The sequence below is a fragment of the Hyposmocoma kahamanoa genome, unplaced genomic scaffold, assembly GCF_003589595.1.
Source record: "Hyposmocoma kahamanoa isolate Upper Pololo Valley unplaced genomic scaffold, ASM358959v1 86, whole genome shotgun sequence".
In the NCBI taxonomy this organism is placed as follows: domain Eukaryota; kingdom Metazoa; phylum Arthropoda; class Insecta; order Lepidoptera; family Cosmopterigidae; genus Hyposmocoma; species Hyposmocoma kahamanoa.
The window spans coordinates 17,898,646-17,912,361 of NW_020654289.1; the positions used below are offsets into that span (position 1 = coordinate 17,898,646).

Sequence of the window (13,716 nt, forward strand, 5' to 3'; positions counted from 1 at the left end):
GATCTGTCAGTTTAGTTTTGTTAATTAAACGATAACAAAATATGTCACCATCTAACATTTTCGTATTCTCAAATAATTATATAGGGAGAACATTTCTAGACAGCACACATATTTATACGTACGTACAATGAAATAAATCGGACACAGCATAATTGAATCAATGTTTACAAACAAGTATAAAATTGTATTATAATAATTAAATGAATACACACTGCACCTATGTTAATATGATAATTAAATTGTGGACATTGTTCATATTTTATGCTTATTTTTGTTTTATTTATGAAGGAAACTTTTAAATAAAGGTTAATTCAATTTGGTTTTTTATTAAAACGGAATATCAAAATTTTTGTTCGCAATTAACCCGCAGTTCAGGTTAGTTGTCCTAACTGAACTAAAAAACAAGATTTTTGAGAAAATGTAAATAAAAATAGATTGTGTTAATTCATAACATTTATTAATCAATATAAATTAGGTACATTAAACGGCTACGAAACAATACTGAAGTATAGTGTAGCGTAAAGAGAAAAGGTAAGAATCGCTCCCCTTTTGTTCAGTCACAGAGAGCAATCATATTGCCATAGATAAGTGAAATTTCAGTGGAGACACACATAAGGATTGGTAAATAAATATCAGGACAGTTCTACTGTACTGGTTAGGTAAATTTACACATAGACACGACGGCAAACAGACTTAACAAGCAATTATACCTAGCGTTGCTATTATATTCACTTAAACAGTTTGCTATCAATGTTCTTTGTGTTGATGCCTAAGTATTCAGCAACGAAATTCAACGCGCGTTCTTTATCCAGTGTTACCTTTCCAAGTGGATTTTCTAAGAACAAAGTCACTGTTCTAGTACCATTTGCAATGTTGACAAATTTGCAGTATGGGCTAGATTGTGGTTCACAATCTTTAGGTTTCGACGGCGAAACTATGATGGTTTTACTATTCAAATTTGTAGTACTTTTTATTGCAGCTCCTTCACACCACAAAGCAAACTTAACGCCATATAGTCCAAATAGAACCTCTACTTCTTTGTAAAGTTTATTTAAACTGATAAATTTATTATCCTTGTCCTTAAGAATAATGCTAGCCCGGTTGGTTGTGACTCCAAAACGCGGTATAATGCCTTCTAACACAATATTCGCCCAAGGATTTGCAGGCAACTCCACATCTTTTCTCCATGTTATGACCAGCTTTAGTTGAGAACCTTTCAGTTCTTGAGTTTCTTCAATAATTACAGGCTTTGCAGCCGAAATTTTTTCAATAGGAATCATTGGTGCTTTCACGGTAGTCTCAATAAATTCGCGATGCGAGTTTATAATGCGAACGATGTCGCTATTTTTGTTAACAAAGTAAAAAACATCAACTTCGTCTGTTGGTACTAAGTGCGCCTTTTTTCTCAATTTTTGAACCCTGTTTATTATTTCCCTTGCGAAACCTTCGTCCAGCATTTCCTGATCAGGTGTCACATTCAGTAATATCAACACGTCGTTATCGCTGTGCGCCTCATACTGATCATTTCCTTGAGCTTGAAAAATTACTCTCACTTCAGAAACATCAATACGGTTTCCTACCAACTCAACAAATCCATCGGCAATCAATTTCTCACATTGGTTGTTGTTCAGATCCTTCAAAGCTTGTGTAACAGCTTTGAAGTCGCCCTTTAGACGTGCCCCCAGTACCTTGTGGTCTGGTTCTACCCTTAGAGTGATGCCGTATTTCTCTTTATCACTTGTAAACTGAACTTTCTTGACATTCATTTCCTCCAAAACATATTTTTCTAGTGATTTCACATCGCGCAAGTACGTTTCATCGCGATGAATAACAATCATCTCAGGGAGTGGGTATTTAATTGGAATAGTTTTCCGATCGCGCAACACTCTGCCAAGTTCAATTACAGCCTGCATTCTTTGAACAGCTCTTTCGATGTTTTTGTCTATCAAGTCCAATTTCGGTTCAGGGATCATATTGAAATGCACACTTTCGAGAGAATCACCAAGCAACAGCTGACGCAAAACTTTGTACATCAATTCCGTTAAGAAAGGCGTGAAAGGGGCCATTACGCGGATCATATCAAATAGTACTCCAGATAAAGTGTCCAATGCCACCTGACAATCTTTAATTCCACTTTCGCCCTTTAGTCTCTTCCTATTCATTCTCACGTACCAGTTGGTGAGGTGATCAATGAATTTGGTCAATCTGGGAACTACAGTATAAAGTCTGTAAGCGGCCATTTCTCGTTTCACGAAATTGATCAGCGACTGCGTGAAAGAAGTTATCCATTTGTCCATCACGTTTTCTCTTACAGTCTTTTCATTAAATTTATATGTTATCTTGTCCTCTTGGACAATTCTTTCTACGTTTTGCATCAGGAATCTAAAAGCGTTGTACCAAGGCAGAAAAACGTCTTTAATAACGTCTCTGACTCCTTCCTCTTTGAATCTAAGATTTTCGGCTTTCACGACAGGAGAGTTGACTAGGTAAAGTCTTAACGCATCAGCTCCATATTTAGTAACTATGTCCATTGGATCTGGGTAATTCTTCTTCCGCTTTGACATTTTCTGTCCATCTGACGCTAATATCAACCCATTGGCAATCAAATTCTTGAAGGGTGGTTTGTTGAATAAGGCAGTTGAAAGCACTATGAGTGTATAAAACCACCCTCTAGTCTGATCAATACCTTCAGCAATGAAGTTGGCAGGGAAAATGTCATCAAATTCTTTTTTATTTTCAAATGGATAATGTAACTGTGCGTAGGGCATAGAACCTGACTCAAACCAACAATCGAAAACTTCTGAAACTCTTTTAAGAGGCGGTTGACCGGGACGCGATGATGGAATTTTTAGATGATCAACACTTTCTCTGTGTAAATCCTTCACTTCCGCGCCAGTAAGAGCTGAGAGTTCTGCAATGCTTCCAACACATACAACTTCTTGTTTGTCACTTGACATCCATAATGGTATTGGGGTGCCCCAATATCTATTTCTACTGATGGCCCAGTCACGTGCTTCTTTCAACCAGTTACCAAATCTTTTTTCCTTCACATACTCTGGCACCCAATATGTAGCTTCACTTGATTTCAAAAGATCTTGACTCATTTGTTCAACTCGAACAAACCATGATGGTACAGCTTTATAAATTAGAGGAGTTTCAGATCTCCAACAGAATGGATAGCTATGTTTTATTTGTCCACTTTGAAGCAACCTGTTGCGAGCTTTCAGATTGGCAATTATGTTTTTGTCTGCATCCTTGACATATTGACCAACAAAATCTTTGACTGGTTCAACAAATCTGCCACTAGCATCGAGTGGACAGATTATATCTTGATCTCTAGTGATTATGCCCGCTGCTAGGCAAACCCGATAATCGTCCTCACCAAAGTATGGTGCTTGATGTACAATACCAGTACCTGATTCATCTGTTACATATCCATCAGTCAAAACTTGGTAAGCGTTTGGACATTTGCCAACAAAATAGTCAAAAATAGGTGTGTACTTAATGCCTTTTAGTTTCTCACCAGGAAATTTTTCAAGAATTTCAAAATCATGTACATTTTTAAAGATCACAGGAAACCTTGCTTCCTGGAGAACATAGCAAGCGCCGGTTGCTTTTTCTTGTACTTTCACGTAGGTTAGTTTGGGATTAACACAAAGAGACATGTTGCTAGGGAGTGTCCAGGGTGTTGTTGTCCAAGCTATCAAAGAGAAACCTTTTTCAGTTGGGAATGTGATTACAACAGCTGGGTCAACAACATCCTTGTAATTTTGTCCTGATTCAAAATTGGATAGAGGTGTTGAACAAGCAGTGGAGTAAGGCATGACTTTAACGCCCTGATAGACCATTCCCTTGTTGAAAAGTTCTTTGAATACCCACCAAATCGACTCCATGAACCATGGGTAGAGAGTTTTATAATCATTCTTGAAATCTGTAATTAAGAATTATTACTTTTCATTTTACTTTTTAATTTATTTAGTTCAGGCCACATGACCCATATATTAAGGACTAACATACATACAATATAATTAAACACTATTTCGTTGGCGACGTGTCGCGCAATCTGATGTTAGGTAACTGGTGTCATTATGATCCTGCATGTATAACATTTAACACAAAATTTATGCACATATGATATCTACATTTTTTTTACACAACTACGTATTTTTTAATATCAAAACATTGTAAATTCTACTCTATCTGCAAGAATTTTGTTTTCAATTGAACACACATTGAAACACATTTAGTGGTTGCCTCTTCTGGTCTCAGTATCAAACAAACAAAAACCATTTCCAGGTTTAATGCTAGTGATAAATTTTTTAGGTTTATTACTATTGATAAGTAGGATAACAATTTACAACTGCAATATAAAGTACCACAGAATACATAATTTCTTATATCATGCTGGGGGATTACTTGCCTTAAATTTATTTAGCATTTATATAATAAGTATGTGGGATGCATGTTCGCATCTACGGGGTTATTTGTAAAATACTAACAACCTACCTCCCAGGACTATGTTACCATAGAGTTTAATATGACAAATATGGTAATTTTTAGACCCGTATTTGGTAGTAAGTTCAAACGTGCAAGCTGCCTCCTTTTGCGCGGTAGCGCTTTCTTTTTTTTCTTTCGTTACCGCAGAGTTTTCACCATTTAAAGCAGTCTAGTCTGTTTAAATGTATTTTATTTTTGTATGAAACTAAATCTGATGAACTATTACAAGTTATGAAAAAAATTGTTGTTTATGATGTTGGTAACAATGTGGTACTTGTAGTACCTGCCCGTTACACCAAGTACCAAGTAGCCCTGTGTACCACGTGTATAGAAACCAAATGTTCTGTTTTTTCGTAAAATGCAGTAAATATTTAATTATTAAGTGAGATTTAATTACGACAATTCAGATGTCAAAGAAAGTTCAGATTAAGTAAACCATTAAAAGAAAACCATAAAAGGATCATGTTAAAATAATGAGAGTATTCAAACCAATCATGCAATAAAAAATATAACTTAAAAAAAAATCATTGCGCTTATATTGATTTTTATCTAATATTATTTCAGTAGATTTCAATACTCAAATCATTTTGACCCTGGCTCTGGTAATATTTGGTAACTTACCAATCCATCTTCCCATTCTAGTAATGATAATCTCCCACTCAGTGGCATATTTCATCACAATCTTCCTGCATTCAGCATTATATTTATCAATGCCCATTTTCTCTACATCATCTGGGCCTTTGATGCCTAGACTTTTATCAATTTCAAACTCAATTGGCAGTCCATGACAGTCCCACCCAAAACGCCTTTCAACATGGAAACCCTAAAAATAAATTATATTGTTTATATTACGGAAAAGAAGCTTTTTAAATTACAAAATTTATGATGACACAAAGAATATCTTTTGATGATGACCATTAGATTATTAAGGCGCCTTGAAATTAGATGCTTATAGAAACTCAGCAGTGGCACGGCAGCTGCACCATTATCAGAGAACAAAAAAGTAACAGTCACATTGACTGAGCGACAACAAGACTTTTTCGCACTAAGACTTTGATATTTGAATGTAGTTTTCATTTATTCATTTAGAAACTTGTATGTTGACATATAACATTGTAGCCACTTTTGCAGTCACAATTCGGAAACTAAAAATTACTGGAGCGCTACAGACCTGTCACACCACAGTGTTTCTACAAGTGTCTAATTTGAAGGTGCCCTTAGTAATGTACTGATGAGCTAGTACATAAGTGCTTTTGTACAACAACAATCTCAAACCAGATTTCATTGGGACTACCCGGAATATATCATTGTAATGTATTTATAGTTCGGTTTAGCATTGTATTAAATGGTTATAGGGTTTTTTCTGTGCAGAAACTGCTTGCATGCCGACATTACTGATATTGTTACAAAACAGTACAATTTAAGAGTAGAGAGAACCGTGTAAAACATAGAAAAAATATGGAAATTCCAAGATGACAGTAACCATTTTTTAGGTTGTGTCCCAATGATGAAACAAACAAGTTGTAACAATGGTGGTAGCGACACACCTGTCCATGACAGTTGCGGTGCCTTCAAAAATGGAATGCAGTAATGGTCACATAACTGCTTGGCGGCACAAATATTTACGGTGGCAGGACTTCCCTGGACAATTTTCACAAGGAGCTCTACTGCTATGGAAATACTAAATGGAACCAAAAACTTTTATTCTCATTTATAATTGGATAACTAAATATTATGCATAAGCAAAAATAATAAGCAAAAATATAAATAATCCTATTATTGGCAATAAGATTTGCACCGTCTTTTGGTTACAACAGTATTGGATTTCATGTGCGACATGTTTCATCAATATGAAGACCTAATTTACCTGTTGATGAGCATAACGTGTAACCACATCTTTGATGGTTCCGGCAAGGATGTGCCCGTAATGCGGCAAGCCGGTGGCGAAAGGTGGGCCGTCATAAAACGAATATCTGCACCAAACATCGACATATTACCTGTCAATTTACTTCGAAGCGTGTGTAATCATCATATCATTAATCACAGGTTTCAAGAGCAAAGTGCAGTACAACCACACAGCAACATGTCCATTATTCAAGATATTAAATGACATAACCTTACCTAGGCTTATTCTTCGACTGCTTAAGACATGATTGAAACGCGTCTATTTCCTTCCAGAATTGCAAGATCCTTTCTTCTTCTTTCGGAAAATCGATGTTTTCCGGCACCCTATCGACTTTTTGAGACATGATGAATATATTTCTTTGAGTTCGTAACCTTACGTACACGCCATCACGAGCACGGCCAATCACGACACCATAGATAACGAAATTTACTTGACTTGACCATGACAGCTGACAACACGACAAGATTGTCTTTTTTTTTTTAATTTACTAAGGACTTGGCAAAGCCAAAAGCCTAAACATGAAGTTTAATTATGTTTCTGTAAATATGGCCGCCACAAAGAGGATAGGCAATTTGAGGCGGCGTGGTTGCATTGACTCGGGATTCCTTAAAACTGGCCGATACGGGTATTTTAGTTCGAGATTCGTATAATTTCGCGTTTTAATCTTCGATTAAGGCACAATAGCACTATACTATTCCACTTTAAACTAGATTCACAAAATAATTGAAAGTCAAAATAAAAACGACACTTTTCCCTCCAAAAGGTCCAAAGCGAATCCGACAAGTTTGTCAAGTAACACAGGGTTGCCAGTCAAATAACCTCGTGTTTTGTCTTTGTCCATAGGTGATACAACCGATCATCGTCGTTTGAGTGCGTAACGGTATTCTGTAATCGTTGAGACTCGCCATTCGATATTCGTTATTCGGTTTTACCGACGTTATCGATTTTGTCGACAAATGCTATTCTGTACACTACTTTAACAGAGCATAACGACAATTCGGTTCGATACGTTCATTATGTTTCGTTAAGATTCGATATTTTTATCGGCTCTTCCAGGGCACCCTATTTTGCATCTGAATCGATTCACAGATACGATTATGCTCCTGAATCAACCGATTCAATAAAATAAAATTGATTTTGATAAAAGCATTATAATTTTGACCGACTGAGACCCTTTCGGTCTCAGTCGGACGCGATTACTTCATGGACGCTGTTTTTTCGCTATAGAGAAGCGACGCGCTCTTTTAGCTCCTATTTTTATCGACAGATTATGTAACGAAGTTTATTCAAAATAAATTGTAATTGTTTGATATAAATCATGCTGTACTGTAAGAAAAAAATAAAAATAAAAGTACATATACGAGTACATACATACAACACACATAAATTACAAAAGCAATAAAAATAACCAAATAGCTAACTGTCCTTATCATGACAAGACAAGACATGTGCAAAAGACAGAAAGAGACCCGTTACGTCAATTTCAATTTTCGAACCACAAGCGATAGAAATATTTAGATTTAGAACAAAGAAACTATATAGTTGATAATGGCATTAAGACTACTCCATCACTCTTGTGTTCAAGTAGTTTTCACTAGAAGCTAAATATGGTGCATTTTGTTATTTCCATTAGAAGCTAAATATGGATAATTTTTGGGCCTTTAATTTGTGGGAAACAAAATTAAGCAATATTTTGCAATGACTTTACAGTTTAAATCAAATATTTTAGTTTTTTTTATACTTTACTTGTCATTGGCTCCAACGCTGACCGCGAAAAGCCATAAACTGAAAAAATCTCCGGACATTTTTTCGCGGTTTTTGGATTAGACTTTGGATTGTATTTATTGTCATCTATTTATTGGTAAGTCAATGGGCAATCTCCTCTGGCAAATACAAGTAAAACAGTACCACTATTACACTACACACAAAATTAAATTAAAATGGAAAAAGAAATTCACTAAAATAGGTACATCCTCATACATATCGACACCGCCACGTCGATAACTTTCCGTCTCTGGTATATTCATGAGAATCGATTTATTTTTAAAGGCCTATCCTGCGTACGGACATACGTAGTAACAGTGACAGGAGTAGACATAAGCTAGTGTTGTAGATTTTTGTTTGTGTGAGACCACAGTGACACAATTCAATTTTTCATTTGAGTGCACCTGTTTGCTTGTAGACTACCTACCGCCCCTCAAAAAGTGACAAAAGTTTTGTTCGAGAAATAACGCTAATAGCGCCTCCCGTCCTATATGCTCTAAGCGTGAAGTTGATTACAACTTCACTCATTAATTACTGCAAGCTTGCAGTCAATCTCTGAGCGACCTTAATCTAAATCAGCCAAATACACAACACTAGCATTGTCAAAATTGCGATTAACTTGACACAAACGAAATACTTTGAATTACAATAGGTAGCTAGTTAGAAAAAGATCGCTGCTCATTCTTCTCTTTCATTCTGTATATTTATCTCTTTTTCGCAACGTAAAGTACCTGTGTAAAACAATTCCCCAAACCGCAAACTTGCTGATTGATATTGTTTTGTGAGAATTCAATTCTTTTAAATTAATTTTATTTTCCTCAGTTATACACTAAATTCGCACCCTGCGCTTTTTATAATAACCATAAGTAATGGAATGGATAAAAGCTTCTCCAAGGTAAATACTGACAAATAAGTTTAATGTCCAGTTTTTGTGTAGTGTTCGTATTATTGAAATTTTTCTTCTTTGTTACACTAATTTCAACACATCAGTTTGCAGAAAGGCATCGTGATCGTCAATAAACTTGAAGATACAAAATTCGAACAACTCCTTCGTCGAATAGTTGGTAAAATTAAACTTCAAGACACAGAAATCTTCACTCAAGAAGAAAGACAAAAACTAGAGAAAATATTCAAAGTTGATGAGGACAGCTTGCTACTAGCCATCAAAACTGTGGTATACTTGTTTAAAAGAATGTTGAAATTCATACTTATGCCTGTAGATTTAAAGAATGACTTGGATAAAATTGGATTGGGTAATAATAAAGCAGAGGTCATTGTGAAAGTATGGTCTAATGAAACTAGAGAAATTTTGGAAGAATTAGGGTCAGACCGTATAGATAAATATGGAGAAAATTTAAATTTGTCATGGAAATTAAATGCAGAATTAAGTTCGGACTATAGGAAGAAATATAAAGTTCCTAAAGTTTATTTATCTGTGAATGGAGAAAATCGTGAAACAGAAATAGAAATGACACATCCAGAACTTTATTCTGTTTTCTTACAACTTGAATCCATACAGAATGAGTTAGATAATATAATGTAACTTTAATTTTCTTTCAATGAGTAATAAAATAATTTCCAACATGAGTGTATTTTTATTTATTTATTTTATAATATGAAGTGACAGGACAAACAAGTTGTGTGCCTGATGGTAAGCTACATGCTTGTCCATGACAGTTACAGTGCCACTCAGAGCTTTAAATCCTTAAAGAATGGAAAAAAATTAAACTTTAAATCACATAGCTCTGAGGAGCACTGCCACTGTATCTGTCACCCTGAGTCATAAGTTGACAAGTCCCACTGCCTGTCATTTCAATAAAAAATTTTCAAATAGTTATTTTATCTTTTAAACTTAAACTATGTTAATACAAATTTCTGTTATTTTTTTCCATTTTGATACTTTGTGCCAATTGAAACATTGTTACGGAACACGTTACCAAAAACCGGTGTCTACTTTTCATACCCACTTATTCATGTATGTACTATGATTATTTAAAGAGACTAACCTCTTTCCATAACTAAGTACAGATTCGTCTACTGTCACTTGTGAAACCAAAATTGCGTTGAAAGGAACGTATATTTACGCCAAAATGTCAAAATTGAAAATTTGTCACTTTACTTTTTGAAACCAAGTTTTTCATTCACAATTTTACCAAGTCTTTCAGCTACTCACAAGTCGTACTATGAGCGACAATGATGCCTATCAAACCTCGTCTGATACTGCGGGTTGGAGTAGCGGTGAGAGGGCGCTAGTAGGCAAAAGGGGAAGGAAGCGGCGGGTGGGGCGAAAAGAAGATGAACTTACACCTTCGTCAAGTCCTCTAGAATGCTCAGAGGTAAAATTGAAACGAGGTAATTGAAGCATATTAACTATGTAGATATTGTTACACCTCCAATGTAGATATTACTACTTTAGCTGAATCCAAATCTTGTTCTCCTATAATCTGGTAAAATTGAGAACAAAGATTAAAAGTTATTCTTTAAAAGAGGGCCGTATTTGGTGAAGTCAAAGATAGGATGATGTGGTATTGTTTATGTAAATGATCGCATATTTCGGTAATGATTTGATTCCGCGCCGTGGGAGTACTGTTGAGATTTACGACGTGTCGCCTACAAATCGCTTAGCATAAATATCGTGTTTCTTTTACAATCAAATATTAGTTAACTCACCTGATACCCAAGATAGATACTAAACGTGTAGGTAATTAAATAGTGAAGGTTCTACTTGCTATTTTATTTTAGTTTTAAATGCTTTAAATTTTTGAAAAAGGTATTGTGTTTTTTAGCGCCATCTAGCGTTAAGAAATGAAATTTGTAAATCAGAGACAATAGACGAATGCCGTTTGACGGAAACAAGACTTACGTCATAGACAATACCATCCCATACGTCAGAGCTTTTGGCAGCCCGTGGGTGAACTATTTTCTTCATTGTTGACCTTTCCTAAATCTTAGGTGTAATTATTTCATCATTATAAGTACTCTGGCTGTGCCCTAATAATCAGGAATATAATATTTTGTGGAAGTGTCGACGATGGACTCTGAAGATGACACAAAGGATGATGTGGATTCTGGGAACGAGTCGAGCGGAGACGATGTTGACTTTGCTATGGACGTTGAGACCCACAGTACGAGGGAGCGGCAGACGGACCTCGAGGAGTACCCCTACGAGGTGTTGTCGACGGAGGAAATCGTTCAGCACATGGTTGATTGCATCAAAGAAGTGAATACTGTCGTCGAGGTCAGTATGTTAGTGGTAAACAATGGATGCCTTGAATTAGGTTACTCGTACGTTGGAAACTTCAATAGGTTCTTTTGTGTGCGTCTGGAGGGGTACACAATCGTCGTTGCTAAAATGGCTGGCAAATTTCGGTTGCAAATTTCGCGGCATCATCACTTTATCATAGTATAATACTGGTGCCCTAAAAACCTAGTTTCACATACATTGCTGTAAACATTTCAGCTGTGGGTTTTTTTTGCAATAGCTGGCGTCAATATGATTTTTTATTGTAATTTACGAATTGGTACAAAAAATTTTTTTTGATGTAGGAATCATTTTTCTTTATACCTATTTGCATCTTCTATTCTAGATTCTACCTTGATTGTTCTAGGAAATACTGTAAGGCTTCTGGTCTCGTTAAAATGACTTGTTTTGCTAATATCAAATTAGCATGTTAGTGTTTTCCTGGTCTTATTGTTGTGCGTTGTTTTCTTGGTGACTCATCTGCTCTCTTTTTATTACTGTGATTACAATCTAATGAGTAATTGACAAAAAAGTAATTCTTAAACATTGTTTCCTTAATGTATAATGTTATGGTTCTGTAGTATCATTTACTGAGAAGCTCTTAATTATTTTTCTATTCATGTTATGCTATGTGTGGCAATTTATTTTGCACTAAATTAGTTCAGATTTAATGATAACATGAATTAATGAAATTTGGAAGCAGGATATTTGTACAGAGTTAAGTGTATTTTATACACTCTCGTCAGTTTGTTATTTTAACTTTTGTAATCTTAAATATTTATTGTAATTTCTAAGACTTTTGTCAAATCAAATGTAAATACTGACTTATGGTTATGGAGGGCAATGATGCAAGATGGGCTTGCAAAAGTGTTAGCCAGAAAGTTTTTATAGGCCCTAATTTAAAGGTACTGTCAGAGACATCTGGCTACAAGCCACCGGTCTCCAATATTCAAACAGCACAAAGGCTCTTATGTTAGGCAGGAAAACCTCCCAGTGCTGGTTAGGGCTTTCATGGTACACTACAGTATATAAAATGTTTATGTCTGACCCAAGTTAAGTGTGAGCAGACAGAATATACAAGTTCTATGTTGTAAAGGTGACACTTCTGCTTATGTCACCGTTGCTGTGTAATTAGCAAACCAAACTTACTTACTCCTGGGCTAAGGCTTTTTGACCTTCTATCTGGATTTGTTATTTATCTGGATTTTTTGGCTTAGGGTAACACATATAGAGCAACATTTTCAGAATTAAAAGTAAAATATCCACCTAGCAATTCTGTTATAAAAACTCTATTTACAATTAAAATTTTGTTCCACATCTGGTTGACCATCTCTGCTGGCGCATGAGAGATAGAGAGATTTTATTGTGTTAATGAAAAGTTCAGATTTTCATGCAAATATCATGTTTTTTGTCTGGACTATTTAAATTTCAGGATGGTAACCTATCCTGGGCAGACTTGTCTGACTACAGGACACAAAAACAATTAGTATTATATATACAATACTACAATTCTTTATTGCTGTGTAATAATTACAATAGATAAAATTTTTGGTTGCAGTGTTGTAATCTGCCCTAGTAATATTAAAGAATTACCTGCAATTTTAGAAACACTTGAAAATATTCAAAGCAAGATTTGAAATCTAAATGAATATCATTTTTGACAAACTTTTATTTAAATTTATACATCACGTTGGACAAACATATGATAGGGACTATAGATCTGTAATTTGGCAATAAGTTTATAACAAACACAATGTTGTTTTGGCACTAAAATTTACTGATAAAGATGCCCACATAAATGAAAGATTGTTACAATGTAGAGTCAATGCTTTATTAAATATGCAAAGAAGAAAGGTAAATAATATGTTGAATGTTAACTTCTTTGGTTATTCCTGAAGTTATTGTTTTTTAAAAGCAAATATGTAGGATAGATATAGTTAAGTACAATAGTGAAATACTTACATTCTTATAAAAATAACCAATTTAAAAACTATGTAGGTAACGTAAAAATAGCATCTCAGTCTCCTACATCTTTTTGCGCTTTTAGCAGCTGACTTAATCTAATGGCAAGTCCAAATTCAAATGATATTATTCTTACCAATTTCTTTAACAAAGTTTTTAATTGTATATGGTATATGATCAGAAAAATCAAACTAAATACTATTTATATGAATAACATACTGACGTCACTATATTTTAGTATGGTAATGCTATAATAATCATGCATAAACATATTTTCAGGACACAACATGATGACTTGTTATTAATAACATTATTATGGCAATATATGTATATGTAACAAAATAAA

At 34.9% G+C, this 13,716-nt stretch overlaps 3 protein-coding genes across 6 annotated transcripts in view; 2 read left to right on the top strand and 1 right to left on the bottom strand.

Annotated features, from left to right (window-relative positions):
- Positions 1-472: 472 nt before the first annotated feature.
- On the bottom strand, positions 473-6,882 carry LOC113234788 (isoleucine--tRNA ligase, cytoplasmic). The gene is made up of 4 exons (XM_026470273.1): positions 6,619-6,882; positions 6,365-6,470; positions 5,119-5,320; positions 473-3,931 (listed from the first exon to the last, which is right to left on the bottom strand). The coding sequence occupies exons 1-4, from the start codon at positions 6,744-6,746 to the stop codon at positions 729-731; spliced, it is 3,639 nt and encodes a 1,212-aa protein (XP_026326058.1). The 5' UTR covers positions 6,747-6,882; the 3' UTR covers positions 473-728.
- A 2,121-nt stretch (positions 6,883-9,003) lies between these two features.
- Positions 9,004-9,710, top strand: LOC113234933 (COMM domain-containing protein 10). Its single transcript, XM_026470453.1, has 2 exons — positions 9,004-9,062; positions 9,158-9,710. The coding sequence occupies exons 1-2, from the start codon at positions 9,037-9,039 to the stop codon at positions 9,708-9,710; spliced, it is 579 nt and encodes a 192-aa protein (XP_026326238.1). The 5' UTR covers positions 9,004-9,036.
- A 643-nt stretch (positions 9,711-10,353) lies between these two features.
- LOC113234719 (potential E3 ubiquitin-protein ligase ariadne-1) overlaps positions 10,354-13,716 on the top strand; it is a 30,545-nt gene continuing 27,182 nt past the window's right edge. For 2 of the 4 annotated variants that reach the window (XM_026470174.1, XM_026470175.1), the window contains exons 1-2: positions 10,354-10,519; positions 11,191-11,405. In XM_026470174.1, the coding sequence (XP_026325959.1) occupies positions 11,199-11,405 (207 nt within the window). In that variant the 5' untranslated portion in view covers positions 10,354-10,519; positions 11,191-11,198. The remainder of the gene's footprint in view (positions 10,520-11,190; positions 11,406-13,716) is intronic. The other 2 variants (XM_026470176.1, XM_026470177.1) reach the window with 1 other exon arrangement.

Coding starts and splice junctions, on each gene's coding strand:
- LOC113234933 (XM_026470453.1), top strand. CDS start 9,037: ATGGAATGGATAAAAGCTTCTCCAAG. Junction 9,063..9,157: donor TGGATAAAAGCTTCTCCAAG/GTAAATACTGAC, acceptor TCAACACATCAG/TTTGCAGAAAGGCATCGTGA.
- LOC113234788 (XM_026470273.1), bottom strand. CDS start 6,746: ATGTCTCAAAAAGTCGATAGGGTGCCGGAAAACATCGATTTTCCGAAA. Junction 6,471..6,618: donor CAGTCGAAGAATAAGCCTAG/GTAAGGTTATGT, acceptor TGTTTGGTGCAG/ATATTCGTTTTATGACGGCC. Junction 3,932..5,118: donor TAGAATGGGAAGATGGATTG/GTAAGTTACCAA, acceptor TCTTAATTACAG/ATTTCAAGAATGATTATAAA.